This window comes from Myxine glutinosa, chromosome 1, assembly GCF_964187855.1.
Source record: "Myxine glutinosa chromosome 1, kmMyxGlut1.1, whole genome shotgun sequence".
In the NCBI taxonomy this organism is placed as follows: Eukaryota; Metazoa; Chordata; class Myxini; order Myxiniformes; family Myxinidae; genus Myxine; species Myxine glutinosa.
In genome coordinates this window covers 299,481,675-299,495,525 of record NC_136261.1, presented here as the reverse complement: position 1 = coordinate 299,495,525, position 13,851 = coordinate 299,481,675, and the positions used below count along the sequence as shown (strand labels likewise).

Sequence of the window (13,851 nt, the reverse complement as noted above, 5' to 3'; positions counted from 1 at the left end):
TTCCACTCTCCTTTTGTCATAATCACTGCCTCTCATCACCACCTGCATGAAGCCACTCCATGACGGCTGTGAGTAACCTCGACAACGTATCCCACAAGCTAAAGTGCATTAGCCAACTTCTCCTTTGTCTTTGATCTGTGTTTCTTTGTCTTCCACATCTTTCATTTGTCTTTTTAATATTTTTTTTGTAATTAATTAATTAAACCGGAAGTGTGTCATTAATGTTTACCGGAAGGGTAATTTCATTATTAATGGAGGGCCTGTGTATTGATTTGTGTGCCGGTGAGTTGCTGCGTTCATTCTGTGGTTAGGTTAAGTTAGGTTGGTTTAGTTTAGTTTAGGGTAGGTCAGGTTAGGTGTGGTTAGGTTAAGGTGTGTGTGTATGTGTGTGTTGCTTGATTTATTTGTTTTTGTCCTCAATTCTGATGACTCTATCTGTCTTTTTGCGTTCCTCCTGATACTCCAGTGCTGCATTTGGTCAGTTATTTAATTGAGTGTTTGTGGTATGAGTCGATACATGACAAATAGCTATGTTGTTATTGCTGAATTGTCGACTCAACTGTGAAATATCAAGTTTATATGTCAAACGATGTTTGTTTTCTATGGAAAATGAGATTTTTCAAACCTCTATATTTTCATGCAAGAGCACAAAATAGTTGTTCAATACATGTATGCCTGCTGTGACAAAAGCTCACACAGGAAACCTGGCGACTTTGGGTCGGCCCTATGTTGTTTCTTATGAGAATTTGGAACGTTTCTGACAACTTCAACTTGGTACTATTCATTTCCGGGTTGGGCCAATTTTTCACTTGATGCTCTTGGACTAGTATGCAAAGCGCCAATTGGACAGCTTGTAGTCTGGTTGGGAGTCAAAGCCAGAATAGAAACCTCAAAGGTAAGTGTGTTATTTCTGTACCATCTTGTTGGACAGGTAGGATCTTGTTTTTAGCATGAAAATACATCTTGAGGGTTTAGAAAAACGTGTGCTTGTTTTTATCACCACCATTTCAGACACCGAGATGAATCGTGCAATAAATCTTATTTTATTTTATTACATTAATGTTTTCACAGATGTCAGTATTGTTGCACAGTCATAGTATTACTATAATTTTATGTTGATTTTATGACCTCCAGTCCAATTCGTTAACTTCCCTTTTCCTGTACTCTGTCTCTTTCAGGACTCCCTCCCCAGTCTTGTTCTTTTGCAATGCAAAGAATATTTCAGGCAGCATGTCGGGCAAGTCTACTCCATCCTGCAGCCCAGCGTCAATGGCTGCTGCAGTGTGTCAAGCGAGGGGTCGCAGGGTCTTCAGCTCGGCGAGGCACGGCGCTAGCCCAGGAGCCTTTTCTTAATGGAGAGAGTGCTAATTATGTGGAGGAAATGTATGCAACATGGCTGGAAAATCCAAAGAGTGTGCACAGAGTGAGTATTATGTATAACAAGTGAGTGAGAATTGCTTGGCAATACATGTCCCTGAGCATTCTCAATGAATGTTCTTACTCCAAGCACTCATAAATTGTGAGCCATGTAAAGGAGGACAAATGTACTTTTTTTTATTTTGGAGGTGTATTATCCCATGTTCGGTTCTGAAAATAATAAAAATAAACTGATATACATATAGGAAGCAAAAACATGCGTACAGCTTATACACATTATATATATAATACATTGTGGTTATATACGTGGGATCATTCCAATTGTGCTGGACCATGGACTAACACCCAGGCTGAAGACCTGATCCCTGCCGATTATGTGCTGCTTCATGGAATAGCGTCGCATGCTTTTATTTGGGGTGGAGTTAGGCAAGCTGTCCAGCCAATGGGTGTAAAGCAGTGGGGGTGGAGTCAGGGCAGCTGAAAACTGAGCCATGTATAACATGTGATATTATCAAAGTCCTAAAAGGGCATAACTCTGTGGAAAAAATTCAGAAAATGCCTTGAAACTCAAACTGGTTCTGTAACATCATAAAAAATGCCATGTACCCAGTTTCAGTTGAATATGCTAAAGGGTAAGGGTGGAAAGTCTGGAAAACCACAGGTGGGACAGATGGACAAATGGAGAGCACACTTGATCTTCTCCGGTGAAACCGTTGGTGGACTAACAACCAAAATTACCCATCCCCAGTGTCAGGAAAGCGGCCGCCATAAGTGGGGGACAAACGCACGGACAGACACCATGTTTCGATATGTATATATTAAGGGACCGGGGTTGATGGTTACCACGAGGGGGTTCCTCGGACCCGCTCCCTGACCTCCAGACCTGAGGTCACCTGTCATGGATAACAACCCGAACAACCCGGCAGATTGCTAGTCAACCATGAACACCGACTGAAACCACAAAACCGAGCCGGGTTCTCACTCCTTTATTAACATGTTGCCTTACTGGTGGTTTGGTGATCCCATTTGGGGACCGTACCCTCAATGCTCACTTGTCTACCTATTATGGACGGTCAAATGATACAGTGAGTTGGACGTTGGCTAAGCTCACGGAGCCAATTGATGGGGCAGAATTTCCTGTCTATCTAATCTTTACACACAATGTCGAATCAATCGATGAAAGAAAGACAGTCGAGCAGGTTTGGAGCAATTTACCAAAAACAATAAAGCAAGCACGTATTTACAATAAAGCAAGCACGTATTTACAATAAAGCAAGCACGTATTTACAATACGGCAATCAATAAGCCCAAGCATGTATTTACAATCACGTACAAAGCAATGGTCACACGCTAGCTAAACAACAATCGAGCAATATAGGTAGGAAAGGATGCAGAGAAAAAGTACTTGCAAGTTACCCTTGTCACCAAACAATTGGACATAGGCACTTCATGCATTTGGGGATAATTAGGGAGAAGAATAAGAATCGGGGTATGGGTTCAACCTGGCCTCACCCACACGTGAACTGATGGGGTGTACGTGAACTGATGGGGTGTACGTTGGGGCGAACATGCCTCAGCATTCCGCTTCTTGGCGTCTGGGGGCGGAGGGGTGGGGGGGGCGGGGTCTGTGATATGGCTGTTTATATGCATTTTGCTCTTTGGAAAAAGAATGTAACATCGGTTACTATCATTATGGCTGCACTAATTGCAGTCATGAATGTAAAGTCCAGTAATGGATGCCTGTACAGAAAACGAGTGAAGTGAAACATAACTTTAAACTTGTTTTCTTTCCATATTTTTGCTGCAAACACGTCCCCCTTTCTTCACCACAGTCGTGGGATGTCTATTTTCGGAACACAATGGCTGGAGCAGCACCAGGAGAAGCATATATCCGACCTCCATCATTGTCCCACTCATTGTCCACTGAACTTTCCCCCTCTTTGTCCCCTGGCGTGAGAGACACCAAGATGGTAGAAGAACATTTGGCTGTGCAGTCACTGGTTAGAGCTTACCAGGTAAGAAGTACCGGAAATGCTACACTGTTGTGTTCAACTTCCCCCACCATATTTAAATTTGCTGCTCAGTTATTTCGCATGACTGGCCATGTTAAGAATTTGAACAATTTGAACATACAACAGCACTGATGAAATCTGTCTTGCAAACGATGCGTTTGTATATATATATATATATATACATACACACACACACACAAATGTAAACAAATGCACGCAAGTTGCCCGATTGTGTCTGAACAGGGTAAACGTTGTAATCACAGCATGTACAATGCTAATTGATACCTCATTTAAGAGCTCTTTGTTCCAGACTGTTCCGGTCGAGGTTTACAAATATTGTTATTCTTGCAATTTCGAGTTGTATTCACTTTTGTTGTGCATGTGGTGTATCTGTTCAGAGTCATTGGTTTGCACATCTACCAGACGTTCAAAGAAAAAACTGCTCTACGAATGGCCTTGTTTATTAGCTGTGTAATGCAATTTTGTATACTCTGTCTTTCTATCCGATATAAAAATGTGTGATCGATGTAACAATGTGCTCTCACTTTTATGAGGGTGATTGGGAGGGGGGGGGGGGGGAGAGGGAGAGAGGGATGGTTTGGAGGGAGGGGGCTGAGGGACCACAGGGTGTTGGGATTCGGGTTCGGAAGTGGAGAGGTGGGCAAATATTGGACAGAGTTGGGAGGTGAGATTAAGGTCTTGGTGGGGGAGGATGGTTGAAACTTGGTTGGAAGGGGGGGGGGGGGGGTTGAGGACTCTTGGTTGGGGGGAGGGGATTGTTGAGGTGTGTGTGTGTGTGGTTGGGGTTGGGAGTGTGTGTGTGTGGTTGGGGTTGGGAGTGTGTGTGTGTGGTTGGGGTTGGGAGTGTGTGTGTATGGTTGGGAGTGTGTTTGAGGGCTTGAAATGTGGAGGGCAGGAGGGGGGGGGGGGGGGGGTTGAAGCCTTTGAGTTGGGAGTGGGGGGGGGGTGGGGTGGGGAATGAGGACTTGGGGTTGAGGACCTGGTGCTGGTATGGAGGGTGGGGGGAGAAGAGGTTGAGAGCTTGAAGAAGAAAGGGGCCGATGACTGGAAGACACATTTTACATTAGGTGAAATTTCCATGGGTCCCAGCCATTATGCTGTCAAGGTACATTCCTATCAGTCTCCAAATATTCCACACTGTATTGGAAACTAATTCTCTTACAACAGCCCGTGGAACTCGGATATCTGCTAATGTATACGTATATATATATATATATATATATATATATATATATATATATATATATATATATATATATATATATATATATATTGTTGCAGTTGTGAGAAATAAAGATAACCCCCTCTTAGTTAGTTACACCACAACATGTAGCCTCGCTTTAGTTCAGTTATTTCCTATTAAATGTAGGCATAGTCTCCTTTCCTGTGTTAGTATGCGTTGAGCAGGGGAGTAAGTGTGGGCTTCAGTGTTCTTTTGGGCTGGAATGCCATGTGTTCTTTTGGGCTGGAATACCATGTGCTAGGGCCTGGAACAAGTCTGGAAGGCCCGAGGGAGGAGCTGCAGGGGAGTGGCCGGTAAGCGGCAGGCAGCCAAAGAAAGCTCAAGGGGAGTGGCTAACAGCAGCAGCCAGAGGAGGGGCTTGGAACATTCGGGTAAGACTCTGGGGAGCTGGGCCGGATTTAGGAATGGGCAAGCTGGGCAGTTGCCCAGGGGCCTCCACAACCAGGGCGCCTCCACATATGGACGATCAGAAGAAGCTGCACTCTCACTGTCTGAAAATTTCGAGTTCAGAATTTTCTTCCAGTAATTGATCAGTTTCTGAGTTCATTGGCGCAACGATTGGAAGCCTATGAGAACACCTGTTCTCTTTTCGGTTTCTTGTGTAAACTGGAATCGCTAGACTGCGATGAAATTGAAGCAGCTGCAGCAAAATTGGTTGCTGAGTACAAGGATGATCTAGATCAAACACTTGGTGTTGAACTTGTACAGTTTGCAGCCTTCCTCACTCATTTACCTCTCCTCGGTGAAAGACACATGAAAGCCCGCTTGGAGTTTACAAAAAAGCACCTAAAGGACTCTCAGACTGTGAGAAACAAGGTTCTGTGGTCTGATGAAACCAACATTGAACTGTTTGGCTTCCGTCTGGCCACTCTGCTATAAAGCCCAGATGGGTGGAGTGTTGCAGTGATGGTTGTCCTTCTGGAAGTTTCTCCCATCTCCACACAGGATCTCTGGAGCTCAGCCAGAGTGACCATCGGGGTTTTGGTCACCTCTCTTACCAAGGCCCTTCTCCCCCGATTGCTCAGTTTGGCCGGGCGGCCAGCTCTAGCAAGAGTCCTGGCTGTTCCAAACTTCTTCCATTTAAGAATTATGGAGGCCACTGTGCTTTTGGGAACCTTCAATGCAGCAGAAAATTTTTTGTGGGCTTCCTCAGATCTGTGCCTTGACACAATCCTGTCTGAGCTCTGCAGGCAGTTCCTTCGACCTCACGGCTTGGTTTTTGCTCTGATATGCATTGTCAGCTGTGAGACCTTATATAGACAGGTGTGTGCCTTTCCAAATCATGTCCAATCAATTGAATTTACCACAGGTGCACTCTAATCAAGGTGTAGAAACATCTCAAAGATGATCAAGAGAAATGGAAGGCACCTGAGCTAAATTTCAAGTGTCATAGCAAAGGGTATGAATACTTGTCAATGTGATATTTCAGTTTTTTCTTTCTAATAAATTTGCAAAACTTCCTAAAATCCTGTTTTCCCTGTCATTATGGGGTATTGAGTGTAGATTGATGAGGGAAAAAATTGAATTTAAATGATTTCAGCATAAGGCTGTAACATAACAAAATGTAAAAAAGTGAAGGGCTCTTAATACTTTCTGAATGCACTATATATATATATATATATATATATATATATTGTTACGGTTCGCGGTTAAGGATGTTATATTTGCCGAGCGGAGGCCCCGCGACCTAACAGTTTTTTCCGACTCACCCGATTCACCCAGACGTTGGCCGTATCGCGCCACAGCTATTCAATGTGGAAAACTCTAAAGCGACCGAATGCAAAGAAGAAGAAGACGTATGGAGGAATAACAGGTTTTATTAATTATTTTCATAAGCCAAAGCAAAGAGAGCAGTTGGTTATATACAGAAAATGGAAGGAGCAGGCACACAGTGAAATCTTTAGCTTACCTATACAAGCTTAATTAATAAACCCCAAGACAACGTTGAAGACAGATGGACGATCACACTTACACGGGGAAATGCAGGCAGGAATGAATGGCTTGGAGATGGGTGGCTTTTTAGAGGCAAGGAAGGTTCAGCGGGTACTGGGCATGGTCGGGCCAGAAGGCACCGCCGTCAATAAGCCGAGCTTTGGTCCCAAACTGCGTGGGCGAAGTTCCTCTCTCTGTACTGCTGCCTCGTGCGCTCCTTGCGTTGCTCCGGTCCGCTTTTCCTGCAGCGCGGCACGTTTCACGGCGGCTCGGTCACACCTGCTCGTCTCCAGCGCATCTCCTGGACCCATCTCCGTAAAAGCTCATCTCGTATCTCCTTGGGGAGCATCCCGCGGCGGGTTATATAGGCCCCGGCCTTCACCCTTTTCGAACCTTCCGCAAACGTTCTCTCTCCGCCCTCTCAAGCCAAACCCCTCGTTCTGGGTTGGATGAGCAGGGCTGACTTACTCCTCCCCTCTATGACGAGGTGGAGACCCGCCTTCCTTCTTCGGCGTTACCTCGTGCGTAATGGAGTCAAATGCAGCACAGTGGACGGCAGATGGAAATGCAGCAAAGTGCCTAAAGAGGCAATTGCAGCAAAGTGCAAACCTGGCACTTGGAAGCTGCCATGGGGCGTCGGAGGGCCTACTCTTATTTAATTCGGTGCAATGAAGAGTCAAACTAGTGGGAAACACATCCTTAGCCTACACAGAGAATAAGGGACTAACTATTTAAAAGGATATATCGTGTCCTGTGTGTAGGTTTATGGAATTAACTAAGAGGACGAGCTGCGACCATTCTTTACATTACGAGGGTCAGTTACACACAACAAAACCATACTTTTCACATTCGTTACACTTTCTCAAAATTGTTACACTTCTCAAATCCGTTACACTTCTCAAATTCGTTACAATATATATATATATATATATACAGGGTGATTGAAAAGTAACTCCCTATTTTAAAATATTTAGAAATTATTTATTTATTGTAATATTTTTCTCAAATTTTTAGTGTTTTTTCCTTAATGTATGAGAATTTAATCTGTGTTGGTTTTTTTTCAGATTATGTTTTGTTTGAAATTCGGAAGCCCTACAAACATGGCTGGACGTCTTACCCTGCAGGAGCGTGCCCAGCTCGCGGCACGTTACGAAGTTTGGATGCTGGCTTGGTATGAAGATTGGTCTGATCTCTTTGAAAATATCCTCTGGTCTGATGAAGCGGTATTTCACATCGGTGGGTTTGTGAACCGTCACAACTGCTATTACTGGGCAGGAGAAGATCCTCGTGTTATTTCTGAAAAAACGCAATATCGGCCCAAGGTAACGGTGTGGTGTGGAATGACTTCGGAAAGGATTGTAGGTCCCTTCATTCTTCGCGATACCATGAATGCCAAAAGGTACCTCACCATGCTGCAAGACGAAATCTGGGCAATTAATTATCAGTGCTTCGGAGAATGTTGACGATTTGATTTTCATGCAAGATAGCGCTCCTCCACATTTTGCTATTGTTGTTCGTGAATGGCTGAATGCCCACTTCCCTGGGAGATGGATGGGTCATCGTGGTCCGTATGAGTGGCCAGCCAGGAGCCCTGACTTAACACCATGTGACTTTTTTCTTTGGGGTTGGGTAAAAGAGCAAGTCTACTGTACCAAACCAACGACTTTGGAAGAACTTGAAGGGCGAATACGAGAAGTTATGTCTTCCATCCCACAAGAGTTCCTGGTGAAATCAGTTGACGCGGTTCCCGGGCGGCTTGAGAAGCTGGTGGCGAATTCTGGTGCCCATATCGAATTTTAAATAAAACTTCATGCTATACGCTTTCTTCTTATATCCATTTCTTGTAAAAATTATAGTTAAGAAATACATTATAAGTATTTTAAAATAGGGAGTTACTTTTCAATCACCCTGTATATATATATATATATATATATATATATATGTATATATATATGTATGTATGTATGTATACTAGCAGGAGTATCCGGCGTTGCCGGGTGAATGGGGAGGGCGGGGGGGGTGGAGGCTGCAGAGGGAGGGTTGAGGAAGGGAGTGGGGGAGACAGACCAACGGCTCTCTTTTATATATATATAATGGTATCTGTAATCTGGTTCTCCAACCTAATGAGCGGACAACATGACGTCATCGCCATGCACGTCCGCCTTGCCTGCAAAGTTCCAGAGGAACCATCTAGCAGTGCGTCATTACGGATTATAAATACAGATACTGTCACAAGTGCATGCAAAACTCACAGTTACCGACCTGGTGACTGATATAAAAACCGAAAGGGTCACAGAGGTACAAGTGTATGGAAAGCCTCACTGCGTTGCCCTGATGAAGCCCCAACAAGGGCGAAACCAGGTCGGTAACTGTGAGTTTTGCATGCACTTGTGACAGTATCTGTATTTATAATCCGTAATGACGCACTGCTAGATGGTTCCTCTGGAACTTTGCAGGCAAGGCGGACGTGCATGGCGATGACGTCATGTTGTCCGCTCATTAGGTTGGAGAACCAGATTACAGATACCATTATTAGTAACTCCCAACCACAACCAGGTCGACTCCATATGATGAGTGGATACCAGAGATAACGTCACCGCGTGGCAGGCGGTGCGTATCGCTCCCAGCAAGGTGCAGCAGCAGCTGTATGGGACACCTTGCTGGCGGTTCTCCACTGATGATATGAAGGTCGCATAGTGACTGATATATATATATATATATATATATATATATATATATATATATATATATATACATACACATACATATGTATATACACATACATATGTATATACACTGGAGGCTGGCCAGATAGCAAGCAGTCTGTACAGAGCTGAATGGCACCTTCTCTGATACTGGAGACTATTTTCTGTCTTCCTTAATGTTCTTTCATCATCCGTTTGTTGACTAACAAATCTCTTCTGAGCTTCTGTTTTGTGCTGTAAATGCATTTCAACCAAAGAAAAACTTGCTCTTGTTGTCTTGTTCTCTTGATTTCTTAATCCTACTTCTTTTTGCTCATCTGTCTCAAAGAGTCCCCATTTTCGCATTGAAAATGCAACCTCTGATTCTTTTTTTTTGTATGCATAGTCAAGACTTGTGGAAGGGCTAGAACACAGAACAGATTAGGACACACCTCAACAAAAGGGACAGCAGGAGGTGAAGGGGGAAATACCATGAGCAGGGCAGGAGGGGAAAAAAATAGATGGATACCTACCACATGCATCCTGCAGATACCTGGGGATGGGTGCGGTCAAAGCACCAACCCAGAGGGGAGAGTACTACTCCATCAAGCCTTGTAGGTTCATATGAGCTCAGTTGTGCCATGGAAGGACTTTACACGATGGAGGATGCCTTGTCGGCGTTTGGTTTTGGAGGCCAACTTTGAAATGTGGCTTTCCCAAGAGAGGTCATGGCTGAGGGTGAGACCCAAGAATTTCAGTGACAGAACTTCTTCGACAGGGTTATTGAGAAGGTAGATGGGAGCTTTTGCGTTATGGTCCTTTGCTCTTTTCTGTGGATACATGGTGTGAAGAAAGAAAATATCGATTTTTATCTGAATAATACTTTAAAAAATATATAAACAAATCTAATGTTGGTCAGTGAATCAATGAAATGTATTTTAAAGTGGAATTTTATGTCACAGTTGCCATCGGCGGGTGAACAACACTTCATATCCTAACGTCCATGCTGTGATAAAAGTAGTGCGTTAGATGATGCTAAATATTTAGCACCTACACCCTGCTTTCATGCCATAAACTCGTCGATTTGGCCTGTTCTCTAACATCCAAGCAAAATTCTTGATCAAACAGTCAATTTAGTGTGAACAGAATTTGGGATTACAGTCAACATATTGTTATGGGCTCGCGGGCCCGGGTCCTGATAGGCTACTCGGACCCACTTCCCAAATTTTGACCCTAAGGCCGACAGATCATGGATAATGCCACGATGTGTTGGTTGCTGGGCAACCACAGGCACTGTCTGAATGACTAAATCTGGAAAGATCCCCAAGCCCAAATCTCACGTTACCTTCCTGGTGATTTAGTTATCATAGATAAAGCCTGTGCCATCAACGCTTCCGCTTACTCAAGGTTTTGGACGGGCGAGTGATTTACCGTCGGCGAAAGCGCCAGCTACCATCTCGTGTCTACTTGTGACATACTATCTCTAACCAATGGGGAAAATAGACACCAAGCAGGTTTGGGAATAACAAGCCTCCGTTGAAAGGCATGTATTTACAGAAGGCTGCAGTGTCACAAAAGAAGACTGCATTTTTACACAAGAAACAGTCTTAGTCCCTATCACTCCAAAGCCCCTTGTACAGTCAACCTTATAACCAACAATACATACGTGCCTCATCCATCCGGGAAATTAGACAAGAAAGGAAGCAGAACGAGGAAGAAGTCGGGCCGTATTTGCATCCCCTTTCTCACCCGTACAGGAGTTGGCTGGCCCACGTGGGTCTCAACGAGGTGTAGATGTAGGTGAGTGGGACATGTGCTGGTATGCGGTATCATGCATGCTAGCTCTGAAAGGAACTGTTTTGGACTTGTTGGTGCTCCACAACAGAGAGTCGATGAGATGTATTTGTGCTGGAAGATTCAGGGGTATATTGTGTGTGCGTGTGCGCATGTAGACGTGTAAGAGAGTGAGGTCTATCGCGACTTAGTCAGCGCCTGTCCAGCTTGACGCCTTTGCGTTCCGCTTGGCAACTTTGCTTTCCTTGGAGCGCATCAACTTGCTTCTTTGTGTTCCACTTGGAGATTCTTGCTTTCCGCCTTTGCGTTCCGTTTGGAGCACCTCCCTTTCTGATTGGCGCCTTCTCGTTCTGCCTTCTCGTTTGGTCTGGCACTCCGGAAGCCAGATCAACCCGGAAAGATCTCCTTCCCTCAGGCTGTGAACTCCCTCAGGATCTGAACTCGGAACTCAGCTCTCAGTGCCGTCCTGTTTGCACAGTGCTTGAACTGCTCTCACCTCTTGAACTGTACGGTTCTCGAACTGCACACTTAGAACTCTCTGCAAACTACTCCATCAGGGATTTTATATTGTCCCTGGGCTGTCTCCACTCATGTCTGCTTTCGGCATCTACCACCGATTATCTGTGGGGCACTGCAATCCAGCTGCTGGTATTTGGCCTCGGACGGTGGGGGTGGAACGCCAGCCTCTCTGATGCCATGATGACCGGTTTGTCGGAATGCATATTGATATTGGCAGAGGCAGATAACTTGATGCAAAACGAGTAACCTGCCATAGGGAGGGCATCTGGTCTTCATTGGTACCTTTTGAGGGTTCACTCTGAGCTTGTGCTCTCCACTTGTAGCCACTTGTGCTTGTGTACACTTGTACCTGGCTTATATAGGTATGTGTCGATGATGAAGCACCTACAATGTCCCACATCCATTTTCCTGATGTTTCACGGAGTGCATTAACCTTCCCTTTGACAAGTGCATTTATTTCATTGTATTATTGCGAAGACTTTTACCTTTGCCACTGAAGGTGTGTGGAGGTTATGTTTTTACCCGTCTGTCTGTGAACAAGATATCTCAAAAAGTTGTGGACAGATTCAGACGAAACTTGGTGGACAAGTTTGGTGTGTGACAAGGACGAATCGATTCTATTTTTGTGAAGATCCAGATACGAGAATCTTTAAAATTAATAAGCGCTTCTTCACCATTGAGTGATAGGGTCAAAAATGATATACAAGTGTTGCATGATATTAAAAAAAGTTGTGGACGACTTGTGACAACTAGGTGGTCGAGATGGTTGGGTGACAAGAACAAGCCAATTAGATCTTGTTTCAGGTCCGGATCCAGATCCGGCCTATCGGTGGAATACAAAACGTAAACTGTTCAGCCTGGTGGAGGTATGCTCTCTACCGAGTGCCATTCTAATTATTCATGCATTTGTTTATTTTTCTTCATTCATGGCTCCTTATTAAAGTATAAGGAAATTTGTCTTGCTTTAAAACCCTTGTTTTGTCGTGCTGTGCCATGACGGTGGAGTGCATCTTTGATTGCAGATTCGGGGTCACAACGCAGCGAAGCTTGATCCCTTGGGCATTATGGATGCTGATCTTTGCTCTCATGCTCCCACTGACATTGTCACCTCTCCAGATAAACTTGGTGGGTTCAAATGCTGCCAATTATCTTTTTCGCTTTGCTCAAATTTAACTTGATTGGAGTTTTGACAATTTTAACCCATTTTGTAAATTATACATGACCCTGCTCATGTGCTGACATTTTTTTCCCCCATTTGTTTTGATCATTTCTATTTTCAATTTTTAAAATCATTCTCACGCCAGGATTTTATGGATTTACCGAAAAGAGCTTAGACCAGACGTTCCGCCTTCCGACCACAACCTTCATCGGAGGTGGTAAACCAGAGCTTCCTTTGCGAGAAATTGTACATCGACTCGAGGTAACGATACGCTTGAACTCGTAATGTCAGTGTTTCTCGGATTTACAATCTGTCTGTGAATAGTGTTTTATTGTTGTGAAATGCGCATTGCTCTAAAGGTCAATTGCTTGTTTGTTTAATCCTGCTTGTCCTTAGATGTTTTTGTATTGCTTTTCATAGCATAACAGGGTGGTACCCACAATCATGAAATATATATATTTTTCACTATTTTATTTAAATAATTGCATTGTTTTTGTTTTGTATTCCTTGACAGGAAAAGTTTTTGCCATGTTTCATGAGAATTTCACCACCCCTATGGTTGGCCGGGTCGCATGCCTCGGCATAAACTACCTGGAACATAATTTAGGTTTGGATAAAATAAAGGAATCGGCATTTGAAATTTGACGAGAGTACCAGTTTGAAGGCATGCTCTTTTAAATCATACATGGGGACCGTTAACTTCCAGAAGTGATTCGGAGACGAGATATCTGGATTTCTATCCTCTCAAAGACTTCATGCTTGACGAGGGTGTCATGCTAACATCATAATCGGTTTCAGTTGTATCAACCTAGCTAGGGATTGAACCTTGGACCATTTGCGTACCTACTGTTGTACTTTCGGAGAAGTATTACCGTTTTTGGGCCAGAGGCATCATGGTTAAAGTGTCCTCTCCCCAGCTAAGTCATAACAAAGACTTAAAAATTGGTACGTGCTGCTTCCTTGCTTGATGTTCAGCATTTGAAGGATATAGCATGGCCAAACACCATGCGGTTGGCATCCTGTGGTGTGGAGGGAGGGAGGGGAAAGGAGGGAGTGGGGGGATTTATCCTCAACTGCACTGCTTACTGAAGACAGAAGAGCAATGTCGCA

The 13,851-nt window shown here is 44.1% G+C and overlaps 1 protein-coding gene across 5 annotated transcripts in view; it reads left to right on the top strand.

The window, feature by feature from the left end:
* The window catches only part of LOC137439177 (2-oxoglutarate dehydrogenase complex component E1), an 89,092-nt gene that overhangs the window by 11,411 nt on the left and 63,830 nt on the right, over nucleotides 1–13,851 (top strand). For 4 of the 5 annotated variants that reach the window (XR_013621332.1, XM_068134928.2, XM_068134935.2 and 1 more), the window contains exons 2-5: nucleotides 1,179–1,423; nucleotides 3,210–3,392; nucleotides 12,605–12,707; nucleotides 12,887–13,002. Coding sequence is in view for 4 of the 5 variants with exons in the window: in XM_068134928.2 (XP_067991029.1) it covers nucleotides 1,208–1,423; nucleotides 3,210–3,392; nucleotides 12,605–12,707; nucleotides 12,887–13,002 (618 nt within the window). In the remaining variant the exon portion in view is untranslated. Of the gene's footprint in view, nucleotides 1–788; nucleotides 896–1,178; nucleotides 1,424–3,209; nucleotides 3,393–12,604; nucleotides 12,708–12,886; nucleotides 13,003–13,851 lie in introns of those variants that run through there. The other variant, XM_068134922.2, reaches the window with a different exon arrangement.